This window comes from Terrapene carolina, unplaced genomic scaffold, assembly GCF_002925995.2.
Source record: "Terrapene carolina triunguis isolate 2854851 unplaced genomic scaffold, T_m_triunguis-2.0 Scaffold238, whole genome shotgun sequence".
In the NCBI taxonomy this organism is placed as follows: domain Eukaryota; kingdom Metazoa; phylum Chordata; order Testudines; family Emydidae; genus Terrapene; species Terrapene triunguis.
Genome location: NW_020664589.1, coordinates 15,735,811 through 15,756,835, shown reverse-complemented (window position 1 = coordinate 15,756,835; position 21,025 = coordinate 15,735,811). Strand labels below are relative to the sequence as shown.

At 38.2% G+C, this 21,025-nt stretch overlaps 1 protein-coding gene across 1 annotated transcript in view; it reads left to right on the top strand.

The window, feature by feature from the left end:
• Nucleotides 1-21,025, top strand: part of DENND1A (DENN domain containing 1A) — a 343,291-nt gene that overhangs the window by 268,410 nt on the left and 53,856 nt on the right. The window contains exons 15-19 of the mRNA XM_026657267.2: nt 14,441-14,542; nt 15,113-15,200; nt 15,801-15,841; nt 17,678-17,749; nt 18,902-18,958. Coding sequence (XP_026513052.1) covers nt 14,441-14,542; nt 15,113-15,200; nt 15,801-15,841; nt 17,678-17,749; nt 18,902-18,958 — 360 coding nt within the window. The remainder of the gene's footprint in view (nt 1-14,440; nt 14,543-15,112; nt 15,201-15,800; nt 15,842-17,677; nt 17,750-18,901; nt 18,959-21,025) is intronic.

Below are 21,025 nucleotides of genomic sequence, written 5' to 3'. Positions count from 1 at the left end.
GAAAAGATAATATTAAAAAAATTTTAAATGGGCAATCTGATGAATTAGACAGGACTCAAACTCTAGATTAAATCAATGGGATTTTGTTTCCCTTGACTTCAATGGGTTTTGGATTAGACCTTTGTTCCTTTAAACTTAAAGAAACAAAAGTGTGATCAAGCTTTCTTCAGCAAGTATAGATGTGTAACCCTTTCTATGGATGGCTGTCCCAAGACACTTATTAATATGCCCATATAGGATGTTGTTTTGTATATAATTCCATAGGATACTCTAGCTGCATTGCTGAGTCCATCAGTCGAATCGTTCAAAACACTTCTCAGCATTCACGCTTTGTCCATTATTAAACATTCCTCATGGTACCCAGCTCTCCTGAGTCTTCTGCTTGAAGTGTCCATCTTGCTGGAAAGCAACGATTGTGACACCAGCTGTGTAGGAAAGCACCTGCATGATCTTATGTGAGACGATTTGGTCCAGTGGACTGGGAGATCGGAAACCTGGGCTTTGTTCCCAGCTCTGACACAGTTCATCTGTGTGTCCTCCAACCTCTCTGTAACTGCTTGTGCATTATTTCACCTGAGTTTATTCGGTGTGCAATTTATTGTTCCAGCTCTGAGAGTAAGTTTAGTACTTCACAAAACATTGGGAAAAACCACAGTCCCTGCTATCAGGACTGCAATCTAAAGAGAAGATAGCATCCAAAAAAGCTAAGCTAAAAGTATGTTAAGCGTGCAGGGCACTCAGAAGTTAGGAAATGCAAGAATTATGGTAAGTGTTGCATATGCAACCTTAATTCAGCCCCCTTGTGTGTATACATTAGACAGTCTTTAATTACATAACCACATACGTCTGCTTCCACAGGATGCCTGCTTCATTCAGTGAATGGCTAGTTATTCAATATTTCTTTTTATCCCCATTTAGTGTGTGACCCCAGGCCTTATTTAATACACATCATCCAAACCCTGCACTGAATATAGAAATACTAATTTTTCCATGGGTGTTTCTGTAGTGCTCTCACCATAACATCTACATGCTTCATAAACATTAATGACTTCATCTTCTTACCACACCTGTGAGATTAGGCGGTATTTATAATCTTCATTTTATAGATATGGGACTGAGGCAGACACAGAAAGATTAAATTAAAAAGTGTCCACTAATTTTGGGTGCCCAATTTGAGATGCCTTGGGACTGATTTTCTTAGCGTTTTATAGCACTTTACGTGTTCAAAGCACAGAACCAGTCAACTTCAGTTGCAGCTGTGACCATTCAGCTCTTCTGCAGATCTGGTCCCTGGGGTCTCATGTTGGGCACCAGAAAATGAAGAACACAGAATTAGTGACCAGTTGTGAAAATTTTATGTTAAGAGACTTGCCAAGCATCACATAGGAACTCTGTGGCAGAGGCAGGTATTGAATGCACTGCTGCCAAGTGTCCTTAATTATGAGACTGTCCTTTCTTTTCCTGCAATTCCCTGCCTCAGTTCTCAGATCTCTCAACTCCTGTGCCAGGCAGCCAGGAGAAGCAATTGCAAGACAAGTCCTGCTTAGCCCCAGCAGCCCTGGATTAGACCATGCTCAATACAGAAAAAAATCTTCAGAGAATTTAACTGTTGAACTCCTAGCAAGCGTCTACTGAACATGCGCAAACTGAAATACTTTTATTTTTATTTGAAGTATTATTGTTCGGACAAACTTGAGCACATTTTTGTGGCAAAAGGCTCCATCCCTGACATCCGGGTGATCCCCTGTCAAATATCAAGCCTGCTTTGAGCTGCTCAGTGAAATGGTTGTAATATCTTTTTTAATATGAGCAAAACTTATTTTTCTCTAATCTTGTTCTTAGGAAAGGCTGAACCAATTTAGCGAACTATTTTTAAAAAAAACATCAGTCTGATGCAGATATTGGGCATGGAAAATTTCAGCTCAAACAGTTCGGCAAAGTTATAAGCAACTAAAAATGGGTCTTACAATGGCTACAGATGTTAACAGTTTCATATATATATATATATAAAATTTCTCATATGATTCAAAATAACTGTTTATAACACCTATAGTACATGGTTTGTCATATCTGCTACTTCCTTCATTGGCTCTGTGTTTGTGTTTGGATAGGAGTAGGTATTTCTTCACATAACACAGTATGAAGCTGGTAAGGCAAAATCAGTTTTGTCAACTGTTAGCTTTTTTAGAGGCTCTGAGTTCACTTAACCATGTACAATCAGCACTTACATTATCTGTTGCTGGATATATCCCATCTGTTAACACTCTTCTTTTCCTATAGTTGAGGATATTGCAGGAGGAAATAGTCTATCGTGTGTTGCAAAGATCTCCTGTGTAAAGCAAACTAGAATAAGAAATGGGATGAAAACCTCAAGAGAATTAGATTTGAAAAAATCTTAAATTAAAAATGCAAAATATAAGTTATTTCTTGCATTTTTAGCTATTAACTGTTAGTATTTGTAACCAGTGTAATATACAAAATGTACTTTTGCACATGGCCTTGCTGAGAATATGGTGACAGATGTCAAACTCATTTTAACAAGGTCTCTCTGCTCTTTAAAAACGTGTGTATATAAGAAATCTTGTCCTAGTGCAGAGAGGATTTAGTTTTGATACGTTAGTGATAATTGAACTGGCATCAGGTCTCACCAACTGTACATAATCCTTCACTGTATGTGAGTCACAGAAATTCGCAGGCATTTGTTCACGAATGTACTTTGAATTGAGTACAAGACTAAAGCATCGAAATGAGCGAAGTAGCAGGTATCTGAGACACACTTCATGAATTGTTAGTGCTTTTACTGATGTATGTGGAAGAGTTTAAGTTTAGGCAGTTTTCTGATTGCACTCATGGCAGCTATAGCCCTGTTTCGTACATGAAAAAAACTTGTGGTTCCAGGGCAGATAAGAACTTTACGAGATGAAAATGATCATTGAGGGCGTGCAGGTCTGGAGGGGAGCAGAGTTGGCATTTTTTGGCCCTGCAAATAGCTGCCCATCTGCTCTCTGTCAGAATATGTTAGGAGTGCATCTGGATTCATGCCCCAGAGTTTCAGCTCTAAGCTGGTCATGTGGTTGTCTCCACGACAACTCAAGGAGCTGTGTAAACTGCTGCGCTCTGAGCCAGATGCTTCTCTGCACATGTGGTCTAATTAGACGGCATTTTTCCTCTTGCAAAAAAGTGCAGAAATGTTGCACAGTTTTCATGTTGGAAATGTGTGAGGATGGAATAATGGGAGTGGGGAGGAGTCACATGGCCAGATTTTAAATAATTACAGTTCTGCAAAGCTCCACTTCAGTGTTACAGTGAGCTCTGCAATAATGCAGAACAAATTCCCTTCATTTACTTCATCATGGGTTAAGCACAAAGGGACATCCTAGGAGTAAAGTGGGGAAAGGGAAATATACTTTTGCCTTCATACTGAATATAGCTTTCTCTGTATAGGATCATTTCAGGAAAGAATTTAGTGACAGTAAGAGGCATCTTCTTTTTCAGTGAATGTTAATACTGTTAGCATGGAGTTTTGAAGCCTCTCAATCTCTTGGGAGGCTGGAGATAGGAAGTAGTTGAGAGATTGTAGGAGGTGAGATACTCTGCTGAGGAGGAGGAGTCACTTTACAGGGAAGCCTGAGAAAAAGAAGAAAAGCAGGCCGGATATAAAAGGTCTACAGCTTTTGGATATGACAAAAGCAAATGAAGCCTATTTGTAAGGCAAGACCGAGAGCTTCTACTTGGTTCAAATAAAGCAGGGGCTCTGTCAAAAGTGAATGGAAAGTAGAGATGTCAGGATGAGCTCCTTTTTTTTTTTTGGCTATGGGAATAGGTTCCCTGTAGTTTATAGCTACATGCTCTTGCCATTCTGCCAATGAATTCCGTTCTGACTAGGAGTGACACTTACCTTCTTGCTTCAGGTACAGAATCTGACTCTCTGTAGGGAAATAATGAGTGTACGAACATTAGAAAGGGAATAAGACATTTCTCCTTACTTTTTAATGTAATGAATGCTATTTGGTATCCCTTTTCCACTTCTAAGGAAAAGTGTCTAGGGTCATTCAGGACTTGATCTCATGATTCTCCTGTGTATTAACCAGAGATATGTATTATACATTTCTTCTATTCTGATAAGGATAATAAATGGGCAGTTGCCTTGTATCCAACATAGGTGAAATGATTGAGCAGCTCTACACATCCCCATGAAGGAATGCTGTCACGTAACTATTAACAGCCCAATGACCCAAGCTGCTGGGTCACAGAATCCCACATGTATAAATACCTATAGTAAATATATTTTATTTCATTGACTGATTGGATTTCCCCAGAGATCGTTACATAACTAGAACAGAAGACATTTGATTAACCCTCCCAGAGGACCTAATACATTCAGCCTCTAAACAGGCTTCTCCTCTAAACCATCCTTTTTCCTGGGAATAATAGTCCTGCTGCATTGTCAATTAGCCTTTAGAATTTTCAAATTCCTTCTTTGTGTGTCCTGCTGAGGGTTCCCCACCCAATTAACAGGACAAGTAACATGAGGACAAACCAGGCTGGACTACAGGCTTTATAATAGACATTTTTATTACCATGGATATAGTGAGAGGGTTCATTGCTATTACATCCTTTTATTTTCACATATTATTAAACCCATGAGTGACTAGGTGTCCCTAGCTAGTGAAAATTAAAATATGTTCTTCATTCCATTAGATTTCTGTTATTTGTGGGGAGGATTATATTATTGGGTTAGGACAGAAGAGGATTGTTATGTGCTACTTTTACAGCTGAAGTTTCTCTCCTCTCTTCCCAAGTTCTGCTTCAAGCTAGCCATAGTTTTTTGTCATCTTCCCCCTCCCACCCCACCCCACCTTCCACTGGCAGGATGTTATGATGCTTCCAACCTTCAAAACAGCCATTGTACTCCAGCACAAAGCTAGGTGTGATTCTTGTGTTGGGATCATCATACATAGAAGTTACATACTTAATTGAGGAACTTATTCTGATTCAAATACATACACTATGTTGAAGAGCAGTTTATTCGTGCAATTAGAAATGTCCACATTGGGAATTTTTCTTGAGGCCTTATTTCTTTTGGATATTTTATCTCCAAAACTCAAGTACTCTTACATCTCTGACTGTCCTCCCGCTCACCCCCACAACACGTGCATTTTTTTCTCCTCTGCTTTTTCATGTGTATCAATTCGCTACTCATTTCTGAACCCTCAGGCATTTTGATGTTGGAGGGTGACACTGTCAATATTGTTCTGAGGTCCCCAGCAGGACATAATGTCTGATGTTGGGTTCTTGGTTGAAATAACAGGATGAAAGGTTGTAAATACTCCCCCCCCCCTTTTGTTTCTCTTGTTCTCACATTGAGTAAGATATGAGGATGATTCTGAACTTTTTATGTTTTTGTTGTAGATTTTTTTCTATCAGAGGGTAACATCTGAGTCCTTTCTTGAGTCACTCCATGGGATGGGAAGGAGTTTTACTTTCTTCAGTGCAGTTCTTCCTCAGTGATTATACAGAGTATAATCTGACTGAGTTTAGGCTTGATATAGTCATCTAAGAAATTAAAGGAAAGCAAAATATCTCCAGTCTTGATCTCTGGGAACATAGGCTGTCTCTAAATCCTGTCCACCTACTTTTCATTTGTGAAATGGATCACCCTATATCTTCTATTAGCAAAACATTCTGTTTAATATATTGAAATTTTCTTTGTTCAAATGTCAACCTTTTTTTTTTTAATGTCTGGCTTATCTGTATTTTCAAGCCCACACTCTTCGTAATATTTTGTCATGGTAGATAATAGCTCACATGAGTAACAACACTGTAATTTTTCTCCTTCATTGTAGTGTCACCAGTACTCCCACAATGGCTATAATAGAAAAGGACTTTTTCATTGTAGAGGCTTTGAATCTGTAGCTGCTTTGCATGCAGCACTCATTGACTTCAATAGGAGTATTGCATATGGAGTGATTACAGAATCGGGCCCAAAATTACCTTGCCAGCTGAAATTTCTAATGATGAAATTGCATGCAGGCCACAGGGATTTTGTATAAGTATCAACATAGACCAGTAAAGTAGACAGTGTAGCAGTAACGTATATGCTGGGCACAGGTAGTGAAATTGAGGCTTGCTTTCTGATCACACTAAAGACTCTCTGCTCGTAACTCCATATTATTACATCTTTTATGAGTCTTTAAACACACTAATGCATTGACATACCTCTAAGTAGGAAGAGGAAGAAATAGTCTTGTTGTTAAGGCACCGTACAAGGACTCCAGGAATTGGGGCTCTATTCCTGACTCTGCCAGAGATTTCTGTGACTTTGTGCAAGTTACTTGTTATCTTGGTCCCTTTGTTCTTAATCTGTAAAGTGGGAATGATACTTTCCACAGACGGAATGCTTTATCTCTGGCTTCCCTGCACTTTCTTCTGGGTTTTGTTAGCTACATTCTTCCATAGTAGTGCTGCTGTCTTGCTGGATCATGAATGAAGGAGTGGTTGCCAGTATAGCTGGGGCCTGAGTGATTGATTGTTTGAGTATCAGGCCCAGGGCCTTGAATCAGCCATGAAGCAGTTAGGGAAATGGACTGCTGTGTTACAGTAATCCAGACTCATGCAGGTGACTACGTGGATCACAGTAGCCAGGCACAAGTCCAAGAAGAAGAGGTAAGTCTCTCAACAAACTTATGGTAGAAGAAGACATTTCTCAACACTTTCTACCTGGTGTTGCAGGGTGAGTGACAAGTTCAGTAGGACTCCATGGCAACATGCCAGTTTAACAGATAGACGGTTTAATAGATAGCTGCAGTGGAAGGGGAAGTCATTGTCCTGGCAGGTTCTTGTAAATGCTCACTCTCCCAACCAGCATCACTCACCTGGGTTCAGTTGGAACGAGGTGATCTTCACCCAAGTCCTGATCTCTCACAGGGATTGGCATGTTGTTGGGACTGTGCTGTCGTAGGATACAGCTGTGGGTCATCAGAGCCCTCATGCATGAGGAAAATGAGAAAGATCTGTCTTTGAGGTGAAGCCTTTTGGAGAAGATGGACACTCTCCCATCAGTGTTCTCTTACTCTTTTTGGAGATAATAAATATTTGGCCAATCTAGCTTATTAAAATATTGTTCCTTTGAGATATTTGACTGGAAAACACTTGTACTTGAGGGACAGGTGCATTTCATGTGGTAGATTAAGAAGTGCAAATTGTAAGTGAGTTTAACACGATAAACACGTCTTGCAGCTAATTATGGTAGGAATTTATTTTCTGTTAGTATGGTTGCTCTGCCATAAAAATTTACACATCTCCTTGAACTTTGTGTGTCTCTTAAAATTTTGACTATTCCTTGTGGTAAAAGATAATAGGAACCTAAAATTATTTGTAAATAAATGTAGTGGGAGCTTGGGAAGCCTGAATTAACCATTCACATTTTCCTTATAATTCAATAATGGATTAAAAATATTGTTAAATCAAATGAAATATTCACATATTTGAAAATATTGTAGCTGTAGAGGGGAGATTTTGCCTGTTGGATCTAATTAGGTATCTGGACTGGTTAATGTTGATGGTCTTTTAAGTTCCTTTTTTGGCCCACAATGTTCTCTGTTTTGCGTAATAGAAGTCTTTTAAAACAAACTATTGTGTAGTCCAGGGATTGGCAACCTTTGGCACACTGCTCGCCAGCGTAAGTACCCTGGTAGGCCGGGCCTGTTTGTTTACCTGCTGCGTCCGCAGGTTTGGCCGATCGCAGCTCCCACTGACCGCAGTTCGCCGTCCCAGGCCAATGGGGCTGCGGGAAGCGGCGTGGGCCGAGGGATGTGGTGGCTGCCGCTTCCCGCTGCCCCCATTGGCCTGGGACGACGAACCGCGGCCAGTAGGATCCGCGATCGGCTGAACCTGTGGATGCGGCAGGTAAACAAACAGGCCTGCCAGAGTGCTTACCCTGGCGGGCCGTGTCCCAAAGGTTTCCGATCCCTGGTGTAGTCATTTCTTCCTTGTAATAGTCTTTATATGCAAAATGTATAATCAAATCTGATATAACTAGATACAGTTACATAAATAGAAGCAATATCCATTCTTACTATACCTTGTTGTGCCCTTAAGTGTTGCAGACACCCTATCGTGTACAAATAAAAGTTCCGTTGTGTCTTCAATATGCCTAAATAGTATGAGTTTAAGATATTTAGGATATTTTTAGAATTGGTCACAATTCACAATCCACTGAATTGTTGATGGAGTAAAATAAATATAATTGCTAACACTATTTTAATAACCATGATAGAAAAGATTGTCTTGCAAATCATATAGCTGATTAATGTATTTTTTCACTTGATATGAAGTCTTAAATCCCTTAATTTTGCTTTGCCCTTATTGACTTAAGCTGTCAGTGACTATAGTAGTAAAAATGCTTCAAACAGCTGTAGTAGGTGAATATATTGAACATATTCTTTATGAATAGATGATAAATCTTGAATCTTTTAGGATTTTTTTTTCTTTCTGGTTTTGCTGCTGTAGGTGTAGTTTTACTTGCATCAAAATGGACAGATCTGCTCCCTTCCAATTAAGGCTTGTAAAGTGAATTCTCTCTGGCATTTTTGGACGTGCCAATGAGTCCCACTAGGAACCTGCGTCTCATCGATTTCCAACATCTACATAAGATCACTGGGAGAAGGCTTTCAATGAGACTTAGAGTGCTAATTGACAGTCATTGTTTTTAAAATGGGATTTTTGCTCACAAATCACTCAACAATTCCCTCCCCCTGCCCCCATTCTTCACTCAATGAAAAAACCCTCATTTTGTGGGGTGAACCCACTACATTGTAGGGTAACCAAGATTCACTTCTGTGACGGTTTAGTCCAATCCAGGTTAGGACTTGGGGAAACACATTGTGTGAGTCCATGTGGGCATTACAGAGCCGGATAGGGTCTGTCTGTGTCTCGCAACATCAGCAAAACATCCCTAGGTTCTGTGTCTTCTCTACTGAGGCTACAAACTTGCTACTTCCCTGGACCCCCAGTCATTTCATATTACCAAGGGGGGGCATATTGACTAAGGTGATGGCTGGTGATTTGATGTCCTGTGATCGTTATTCTCACAATTCCTGTCCTTTTGTGAGGTTATTACTGAAGTGGAATGTTATTTTTGTGTGTTTTGAGCTGGCCAAACTTTGTGTCACTTGCAGAGACAATCTAATCTGCCAATAGCCAGTAGTTGTGAGTGTTTAGGGGAGTTGTCCATGTTTTTTTGACATTGTAAACTCGTAAAAAGAATAGTGCCCTAACCCTTTACCAGTTCTTAGATACCAATAATAGAGATTGTGTATACATAAGAATGCAAGGAGAAAGGTACAGCCTGAATGGGTAAATATGAAGTATACTTTGCAAAAACCTATTCTTTGCATTCAAATAATTTAAGTAGCTTCTGTTAGCAATCCAAATTTGTCACAATTGGTGGCATCCTAATGGACCTCATGCACTGGTCTTGCTCTTTTGAGCATTGGTTCTTAATTTATTGTTCATTATGACAAATGTGGTTAAATATGTGAGTGATTTCTTTGTTCCTGAGCGGTATCTTGAATTGCTAATAAAATATGGTATCATTTGCTTATTAGGATGTATTTGATCCATGCCCTCCTGATTCCATTACGACCGAGGCAGATAGAGATGAGCTTTCTTGTGCTGAATGTATGCACTGGTTATGGCAAGGTTATTTGTCATTGCAAAGAGAAACTGAAATAAGCCATTTGCCCTTTATGTATCTATAGCCAACTTAAAATTGTCTGTATGGAATCCTGCTGACTGAGAGATCATCTGTCTCTAGCTATGATAAACTAATCTTTACTTGAACTTGCACTCACAGTTCTTGTAAGGTCTGCAGAGGAGTTGCCTTTCTTGGGTTGCTGTTGCATATTAGTAGGATGATACTCGCATCTTGGTTTCATTTTAATTCTGGCTGGAGTTTGGGATGATAGTTCCCAGAATTTCACTGCAGGCTTCACTTGGTCATTGACAACATAGCCAGTGTTCTAAAGGCCATCATTATATGTAACATCAAGGTAATAAAACAATGCTATCTGACTCTCTTACACGTGCAGTATAGTTTCATTGTTCTTGCTCTATTTGGGTTTTTGTTATATTCACAACATATTGAAATTGTGCAGTGACTAACCAACAGCCTACAAGCTGTCACCACTTTTTCATTTAATGACTATGGTACAGAACAGCTCTAATGGCTTGTGTGTTTATTAGAGAGGCTACATTGTTTAAAGACAGGTACACACCAGCATGAAATTCAGAAGCGCACGCCACATAGTGTCCATGATAATGCCAGAGATGCTAGTAATATTTTCCATGGCATAACTTTTTGGATTCTCTGAACAGGTCTCCAGTATTTTTTACCCTAGGTACCAGATTGTAAGGCTGCATTTCTCCTTGCAAGACCCCCAGTGTTGAAATAATAATTCAAACTGGAGTTTAATGAGACGTGCTTTCTCCAGCAGTTACAGCAACACCTATGCTATCCCACACCACTGACGTTCATCTAAGTGTGTCACTTCTTCTCTGCATGAGAAGGGACTTCTAGGCCTGTGCACTGTTATGATTTCACCAAGTGGATAGGTCTTCCTTCCTTTCTTTCTTTCTTAGTATCCATAGCCCTTCACAGGTGGCTTTTTGTGTCCTCTTTTTTTCTTGTTTCCTCATGTCTCCCTTCTTTAGCTGCTTTGTCTGTGCCATGCACCATCCTGCCCTCTCTTCAGCCTCCCTAGTCCTTTGCCTCCCTTCTTTTTAGATGATTTTTGTAGTGTTTAATGTGGTAGTTGTTGCCAGCACCAGCCAACTGGGCCTCCCTACTGCTCTGCTGAGTCAGCCATTTCAGATACAATAGTTGTATTGCTGGCAGAGGTCCCCAATGCTGCTGCTCCTATAGCCACTTGCAGAACATTTTCCTCTTTGCGAAGCAGTGATCCCCTTACAAGACGAGGGTGTCGTAGCTAGGCGATGCATGCTTTTCTCTTTCGCCTTACCCTGTGGCTTCCAAAATAAACAGCAGCATTTGGAAGAAATTGAGTGTTTGCAGCACTCCAGAACAGTGTGAAGTGAATCCCTTTGGAGTGGCACTTGTACTATGCTGGGCTCTTCATTTAGGGCTGGCTATCTTAAACAGGAATTAAACATTATTTTAAAATGTAATTGACTTGCCAATTTAAAAATAACGAGGCTGACAACAAATTGCATGGCCAGAGTGAGCAGTACGCTAGATCCTTCAGTTTATAAAGGGTCATGAGGTAGCTACACTGTCTTAATGATCTTCATTATGCTGTGAGGAGATTTCCAGTGGCACAAAGGACACTGATATTCAGTGAGAGATGGGCACATAGCTTCCAGTTTTACCTTTGAAAATGTCCCCCTTGTATATATGGTTATAAGCAAAATCTCTTTAGAATTTGTGTAGAATTTCTTTTGCTAAAAGAAAGTTCTCCCTGTGTCAGAACTTTAAACATATTTGCGATAGGATTACAATAGGCACGCATTTCTCACATCCTCCCCAGGATTACAATAGGCACACATTTCTCGCATCCACAATGCCAGATCCTGTCCTCTTTAGAGAATTTGAAGTGGAAAAAGAGAATAACAAACATTTACATTTTAGATTGATCAAAACCTAAATTCTTACTGCTGGAAACTGCAAGTTAAATAGATGAAAGAGTTGTTAACTGATGTTGTTATAATTATGGTCTTATGCTTGAGCAAATCTATTACTTTCACAAAACACCTGCACCTCCTAGAATTTCCCCTTTGCACAATGTCACCTGTCAGTGACAGCAGAGCTGATTAGCTGTATAATTTACAATTGACTACATCTGTCAAGAAGACAGTCCTGTAATCCAGCTTTTCTTTTTGTAATGAAGCTGAGGATGGGGTTAAGTAGTATGAGTTTTCACTCTCCTTCAGGTCATGGAGGATAACTGGTACTAATGGGATCTAAGCCGGAAAACTCACGTCTTGACCTGGATGATTAAAGTAGGTTTGTTGGGATTTTTTTTTATCGTCCAGCAAAAGTAGAGCCTGAATTGGCTCTACAGAAGCCAAAAGGTCTATCAACCAGGCCACCTAACTAAATCATTACTACTTGGGGGAAGAGAGTGTGTTAACATTATACCAGGCTTCCCTCTGCTTCCATGTTTGTGTGTAGGGATAGGAGATCATTTCAATTGAATGGGGCGGAGTTTGTGTCATATTGCAAATGTGGTGTCATAGTGCCAAATGTTGTATAAAATGGAGCAAAATTAACTTCTATTTGATAGTGGTTTGCTCCTTGCAAAGAGTTCTTATCCTGTGTGATCTTTGTGGGAGCCTCAGAAGTTTTATAGGCTATAAAAGAGTAAGTTGGTGGTTCTCCTTTCAAATGTTTTGAAATGAAGGATTAAATGAAAGCCAAATCTTCTTCAGGGTTTTCTCTGATCACCGAGTAAATGTGTATAGACACACATGCTACTCTCTGTAGAGAACTCCATGTCCTGTTCACATTGGGGCCCTGGCCATGTCAGTTACAAACATAGTGAGCCAGAGCCTTTATCAAGCATTTGTAATTGGGTTCTCAGGGCAAATCCCTGTTTACACTGGTCAAGGAGTCTGTTAGAATCCTACTTGTGACACCATTTGTTACTGACACTGTAGCTACCCACTCTCTGATCCCAATAATAAATAGAGCCTTACACCTATAGCTTCACTAATAATAATGGGGGCGTGGCATTCGTGTGTCCAGAAGAGAATAGTTCATTTGGCGCTGTGTAGCATTTGTAGTGTCTACGTTTTCTAGATCACCTGTCTCTAGTTGTAGTGATCTGTGGCATTGTGACTCTGTCCTTTACAAAGTGAGGTAGTAACTATTTTACTTATATGCAAAGTTGTTACAAGGGGACATCATATTGGGCAAAAATACCAATTCCTTGCCAAATATGACTAATAGGTTTTCCCACTTTCCAAATTCCTGTGCGCCTCAGCTCTCCTTTTGACACTCGCCCACCAGTTCTGTTCAGTCCCTTCAGTCCCCACACACTTTTGCAGTGCTTGTGCCTGAGCTCTGAGAACAAACATAGGCTTGGCCATGTTTAAGGGCTGATCTGCACTGGGGGGGGTCGATGTAAGATACGCAACGGCAGCGCTGGGAAGTCCTGAGTGTAGCCAAGGCCTAAGGTGCCACAAGTACTCCTGTTCTTTTTGCAGAAACAGACTAACATGGCTGCTACTCTGAAACCAACCGTTAAGGAGTATGTTACATCAGCCTAGCCTGGGAGACAGCAAAGGTGTGGAGTACATACATCTTTGTAGTTAACACTTTCTCTCCCTACATACTGCAGTGATTGGGGTCCCTTAAATACCTGTGAGAGTGAATCAGCTGAAGTTTATACTGCTAAGATAAGATAAGACATGAATCATTATCCAGAACTTTGGTCCAGTGTCACTTAAAAAACTCATTCCCATCTCCTCTAGTAATGCTGCACTGGCTGCTACTTTGCTTATTGTGTTAAGATTGAGACGTAACACAGCCACCAATAGTTCAGATTCCTAAACTGAAGGATTTGGGGGAATTGAAACCAAAACGAGCTCTTAAAGGGGGAGTTCTGTCTTTCAGGCATTCTGCTGTCTAGTATAGACTCTAAACTCTTTCCAGATGAAAAGCCCTGAATATATTTTTATATGAGCATGAAAAGAATTCAGCATTAATTTTACATCAACATAATTTTATCATTCTTTGTTACTGCCATTTTTGAAATGTAATAAATGTATTTACTCGCTATGCTGAGAATTTGTAGATTTAAATGTGGAGGAAATTTGTGCCCTTATGGCAGATGCACAGCAGACTTCAGCATTAACATAACTCATTAAAATAAGATAAAAGTAGAGCTTCAAAACAATCTCTGTCTTTTGCCAACAAGCCTGTGAAAAAGGAAAATTTCATTCAATTCAGGATATGAAAGTCTTATCTTTCTGAACTGTGGAGATAACACAAAGCAGAAATTACAGACTTGTTTGTGCAGGTTAACTCTCTGGGTCTGTTCAAAGCAAGTTTTGAGGTATTTGAGGATTTGAATACACAAAACTAGAGAAGTTTTTCTATGTCAATTTCTTGAGGTATTAAATCAGAAGGTACCTTTTGGGTGAATGAAAGCCCCCCAGTCAATCATAGCAAAATGTGCAGAGAGCAAATGGGTTTTATCTTGACTGTACACAATTTTCGTACATTATCTCTAACATGATTAAAGGCAGCTCTGTCCCTTCTCGCTCGCTCTCATGTGTGAACTGAGAGAAAAGAACTGTAGTTTATCCAACTTCATATCAGACTTGTCTTTAATTTTTTTTGAAGGGAAATAGAATAAAATGCAAACTCAGTTATTCAAGCAAAGCTTTTTCAGTGTTTCCAATGCTCTGAACTTTACAGGAGGAGCCAATCACTTTTTGTGAAGAAACGTTTGTGTCTCATCGTTCTACTGCCATGAGGCAGTTTCTTCAGAATGCTATTCAGCTCCAGCTCTTTAAGCAGGTATTGTTTTAATTGCTTCAGCATGGTGGTAGCTTATTTCACAAAAGAACTGTTTTTCTTATAAACACTATTCCTATGTTCTTTGATCTACACTCACCACGTACTCAGAAAAATTAGTTCCTTCATTCAGTAATTAAGATATATATCACTCCTTCAACAGTAACTTAATTTTTATTTTCTGGCATGGATTAAACCCAATTTAAAACAATTTCTGTGTTTTAATAGCTATAATTTATGTTCACCTCCCATTGACGTCCATAGCAAAATTCCCATTGGCTTCAGTTTGAGCTGATGTATCTGAAACCTTCAGTGTATAAACTAGGGTATTACTGTGCCATTTCAAGAAGGCCAAAAACCATATCGTTGACTGCTCTTTGAAATAAAGAATCGTCATACTGGTTGGCAAAGTGATATTCCTTTCTCCATTCTACCTATTTAAAGGCTGTCTCCCCCACAAAGATTTTGGAACTTTGTCCTTCTGGAGAAAGTACAGAATAATCTTTTGAAGTGCAGTACAATTGAATGCTCTATCTGTTCACACATTTTTATTATACTTCCCCTGTTTTAAAGTTTATTGATGGACGCCTTGATCGTCTCAACTCTGGAGAGGGCTTCAGTGATGTTTTTGAAGAAGAGATAAATATGGGAGAATATGCTGGTAAGAAATATCTGTTCATTCCACTGATTTTGGATAGTATCCCATACCTTATACTTTGTGATTTAATAGGTCAGAGAAATCACTCGCCTGAGTAATTGTAGCAGCTTCAGTCTCTATGGGTTGAAGTGTGTTGATGGATACTGTCCTTTTTTCTCTGGAGATCTCAATCCCAACTTGGATAAATAAATATATCCTTCATTGTCTATTTGGCATTACAAATCCCTGCCTTATTCTGAGTAGTACTGTCTGGTTAGATGGCTAACACAAGACTAGAACGGGTCTTGCATGTCAGAATTTAAAAACTTTGGATTTAACCATTGACACCTTCTCTTTCTTTTCATGACCATTAAAAAAAATCATTAACTTTCTCAAATGTATATGAGAAAATCCAGGAAAAATAGTAATTCCACTTACTCACCTTTCTTTCTCCCACTGGCTACCTTGTTAATTTTTGGTTTTTCTGTTCCCAGAAGGGGAAAAGGGTAAACATCTTCTTCTAAATTATCTATACTTTACTACCACTAGGCACAGTTGAACGCCAGCATTTCTCATTTGTATCCCGTTTTCTTATCAATAAAGAATTTTTCTCTATATCACCAGGCAGTGACAGACTGTACCACCAGTGGCTCTCTACAGTAAGGGTAAGAATACAGTATTCGAATCATTGTCGTTCTTATTGGAAAATTCAGTTATTGCACCACGATTAAACTTCACTGGCGTGAGCAAGATCAGCTTCTATCCCACAATATTTAGTTGAGACCAGATAAAACTAACCTAGCTAAAAGATAACGTGCTCTTAATATAGAGTGAAGAACAAAAGGGAAAACATAGTAAGAAAAAAAAATAGGAAAACTGAGTTTATATTTCTCATATTTTTCAACCCTGATTTTCCATATGAAAGGCATGTAGATATATACTGTTGCCTAGTCTGAACATAGTTCTTTTTTTTTCTTTTTAATATTATTGTGGAAACCTAAGCCACAGTGAAAAGCTGTTCACAGAGCTGAACAATGTGAAGTACTGAATAGGGGACAGCATTCTTTGTTTGTAGTCTAATATAGGCTGCAAATGAGTTTATCTGTGTCTGCTTAGACTAATGCTCTATTTAATTGATATAAATTAAATATACTATATAAATATTTATAAATAACTTGTCACTTTGTGAATAATAAGTGATGATTTTAGATTAATAATTGGGATCTGACTTTAAAGAGTCCCTCCCACCATAAGTGATGCAGTAAAATTATCCATAGTTAAGGCTGTGTGTGACTGGAAAATAATTAATTATTTAGGGAGCACTCACCTTTTAAAATATATTATCCCATTTTTCTCTAGTCCTGATTATGAGTATAATTCTCTAATGCACAAACAGCTAGGCTGAAAATGATCTTGATCTTTGTGCATTAAATACATTTAAAATACCAATAACGCTTTAAAAATTATCATACTTGTTTATATATATGTAGGATGCAAAACGTTGAAAGGAGAAGAGAGGATTGGAGTCAATGAATATAAAATCCAAGTAGTTGTGTTCAGTAGTTTACAATTTTTTTTGTTAAAGTAAGATAAATACTGTGTAATATCATAATAAATATTACAATACATTGAAGCAAAATTTGGCATACTTCTGAAAAAATAATTTTATGTTAGGATAAACGATCATGGAATTATATGGGATTTTATTCCATGGATTTTACCCATCTGCTCTTCACACAAGATTTATTTATCAAATAACGTACTATGCAGCAAGAGTCAATGGTGTGCAGAAGATAAACAAAACACTAACTAGCCTAATAGATTATTCTGTCTGACATATCACAGCCTTATATGCCTTTTAGTGTGTCCCCTACATGCAGTTCAGCTTTTCTGGAATTATGCTAAAATTGTAGTTGGATTTCATGTTGTCTCAATTCTTCCCTTATCCCAGTATTTAGATATTAAGAAAGGCAGCATACCTGATATACAGAATCTTTAAGAAAGAAAACAAGGGCATGAAAAGGAAAGTGCACTGCAGAGAATAGGGTTTTTTCAATGAATGTACAAGTCTTTCCCGTTGAGCTGCTAGGGTATTTTAGTATTAAACATGTTTATGACTTGAATGCAATGTGCAGGATACCCTTGAGGGTGATAAGAATTGTTATGGACACTGTTTAGTGAGAGGACCTCTGAAGAAGCCTGGATATGGTAAAGGGAGTGATTTTTATTATGAGAAACTGAAACCTTTATATTGCAAATTTCTGTCCTAAAACATGATTTTAAATGGATCAGATTTGCCCTGGAAAAAGTAGTATCTAATCCTTGGTGAGAGAGTGGAATTATGTAACCACAAATAAAAATAAATTACCACTTAGGCATATTGCTCTGATATCTAACACAATTGATACTTTCTGTTATTTCCTGTTTAAAATAATAGCTCTGGGCTGACATTTGCTTAAACAGCCTCAATTAAAATGATTCCATTGTTACTGTAATTCCAGAAAGGAAGTGGAGCCATTATAAATACAGTAAAGACCAAGGCTAACCCGGCCATGAAGACTGTCTATAAGTTTGTAAGTATTGGGTATTGTCTTATGGCCCAGACAACTGAATCTAACTATGATGCTGTTTTAAATGAATCCATAGATTAAATTTTTTTCTGTATACTAACAAAATTATTTGAACAAGATAAATGCATATTAACCATAAAGTTCTAGAGACTAGGCCATTAAGCATGTATCAGGAAATGTTTTTAATTTCTAGGAAAATATTTTCTCTTCAACTGAAATACCAGTTTGAAACATTGTATACTAATTACACTGTAACAGAAAATGAGATTGACTGGTGATTTATCTTCAAAGTGCAGACGTTGCTTTCCTATTTAGTAAATAGCACTATTTCCATGGACCGGTCCCTATATCCTGTACTAAACACCTCTCCTATCTCATCATTACACTGTTGGAAATCCATTGTTACCCCTGGGCCTCTGCGAGTAGCTACATGGAAATGAGGGAATCCTCTCATTTGGCCAATTGTTCCAGTTTTTGTAAATGTCTATTATTTTTCCCCAGAGATTTTTCATACCTGCTTATTTTGAGCCAAGCTTCTTGGGTTGTTTTCTAAATGAAAATCTTTCCGTGCTTGGTTAACAAACAGCTAATAACTGTTATTGTAACATGGTTTATAACTGATAATTTCACTGCAGAGGGCTAAAATATATGGAAGCAAGTCAGGATCTCTTCAATACTGAATTCTATGAAATATGACAAAAAGCAGTGAGATGTCTATTCAAACTATCCTTTATTGCCTGCCTCCAGCCTGACAAAGGTCCTGAGATTTAGGTCCTGCCCTAGTAAAATGTAACTGGTATTCAAAGCACTGCAGTGAGGAAGCTTACAGCTGTGCTATTACTAGTAATTGTCACCATGCAGCAGAGATAAATAATTAGAGAGAGGAAAAATCATGGAGGAGGAACGGGGGGGTGGGGGAACAAAAATCCCTGCCATCAAAACAGAGAAAACAAAATCTTTGCAGTATCATTAAAGGTTTTTTAACCTCTTAGGTTTGTATTTGTTTTTATAGCCATTATGTTTTCAACTTGATGATCCAATTTTTCCTTCCTATTTTCAATAATCAGAGAAGGTGAGTCTTGATGGATTTAAATCGAGCACAGTCGCTGCTGGAAATAGAAAGGGATTTTTAACTTAAATTAATTTTTCATGCAGGCAAAAGATCATGCAAAAATGGGAATAAAAGAGGTGAAAAACCGCTTGAAGCAAAAGGTACTTGAAGTTCTTATTCAAAATGTATAAGCGCTATGTATGAAATACTTAGCCACAAAAAGCATTATGTGATCAATAGAAAGCTGTTTGATACAGTGTTGTTAGCACACTTCAAAATGCATTACCAGCTGTCCTGGATTTTTCACACTGTTATAAATATTCACAGACAAAAAACTATCTTCAAATACATTAAGGCTCTGACTTAAACCCACGAAAGCCAGAAAATTGAGTGTTCCATTTATGACGGTCCCTCGCCTGCCCATTGTGCCAAGACATTGTGGGAGGGGGCTTTGCATAAAATGGCTGATCATGCCTACAGTAATGACAGTGAACTTTGCTCCAAATGGCCGTTATGTTCCTCTGGTAACTTCTCAGGGGAAATAACCGAAGGTCTCTCATTGGACACATGGTTAGCACATGTCATCAGTGTGAAGTTTAGGCACAGTGGTGTAGAACTAGGGTTGAAGTAATTTTTAAATCTGAATTTCTTGCAGTTTTAAGTTTGCCAGCACTTTGGCCTTATGATGATGACATTTTATTGTCTCTGAATTTCATTCTTTTTTGTGTTTAAACAGTAAAATTCAGGGAATGCTAAATTGTGTCTGAGCAGTGTGTATCCAATATTAATTGCTACTTTTGAGGCTGTTGGGGTAGTCATATAGATACATACTATAGGGATGATTCTGCCTTTAGGTTTCTTCTAGTTATTCTATTTAGTCTATAGATCAGAGCCATTACAGTCTATTGGGAATACAAGGTAGCCAATTTAGTAACTGCAAAGGTCTCACTCAGAATGTTTTTCTGATTTACTGCATTTTACACAACTGCTGATTTTTAAAATCGATATTTCAGTAATTTAATTCGTTGTTCTCAGAATACCCAAAGCAATGTTAAGGCTGTGTCAGATGGATATATCTATTTTAAATATTAATGGAAAAGTTCCTTCTCTGCCTAAACTTTTCAACTTATCAGTACTGAGGGGTAATAATACCACCAAGTAATAATAATAAACTCATGAAATAAGGCCAGTGTAATGCAAGGACCAGTAGACTATTAACTACAGTGTTGGGCACGTTGGTGGAGATTTGGTTCAGCTGATTTAAAATAACCTCATATTTACTTGTTACCGCATATCAGGTAACTGATAGTATAATTTGATCACAGATAGAAAACAGGAGGCAGTTTTTCTGCATGCAGCATTTTCCTATGCAATAGTTAACTCCATGTATTTTAGTTTCTGAACATAATCTAATAACTAGTGAAATTTGTTTCCCCTGTCCCCAACACATGCATCTATAGAGCAAACAGCACTAAGTACAATCACTGAATTTTACTGTACCCTTTTTTATTGCTAGTATTATATTGTGCTCTGTGACATTTATATACAAAAGGGTCAGACACTTTCCAATTTATGAGATGTCTGTTATTCATTCGTTTATTTAGCTTTATTTTTGCTCCTTCCCTAGTACTCCAGATACCTTCGTTCATTTTTAAAAACACAAACAACATTTAAAATTGAGTGGATCAAAATCTTCCCCCAAAACACTCGCACTCAATCCTCCTCCATTCAACCTGTTAGATCCCATTTGGACTAAAAATGCATTTTTCTTACTATTTAGCATTTCTGCAAATAAGATTGCATTGTTAATCTTATACTTTAAAAGAATCATTATAAAATATTCATGTAAATACTCAAGACTTAGAATTTCTACCTCTCTCCCTTTCAAATCACTCTGATCTTTTTTGCTTTTACCCACCCCTTCTTCTTTTCAAGCACAACATCAGGAGATAATGTTAGAATGAGGTGTTAGTGTGTTTTAGGTGACAAAAATGGTGAAACCTATTTCACTAACCATCATACTTTTTTTAATGGAAATGTGTCTGCACCGCTCAACTGTTGACAGATCCATTAGTGCACGCTTATCAATTTTCACTTGCTTTTACCAATTTCTGGAGAGTTTAATCTTTTTCATGTGCTTGCTAATGACAGAGTTATTTTGTAACTGAAATTCTGGCTTCATTAAATACATATGTAATTGTGCTGATCTTGGGTGATACTCTACCATT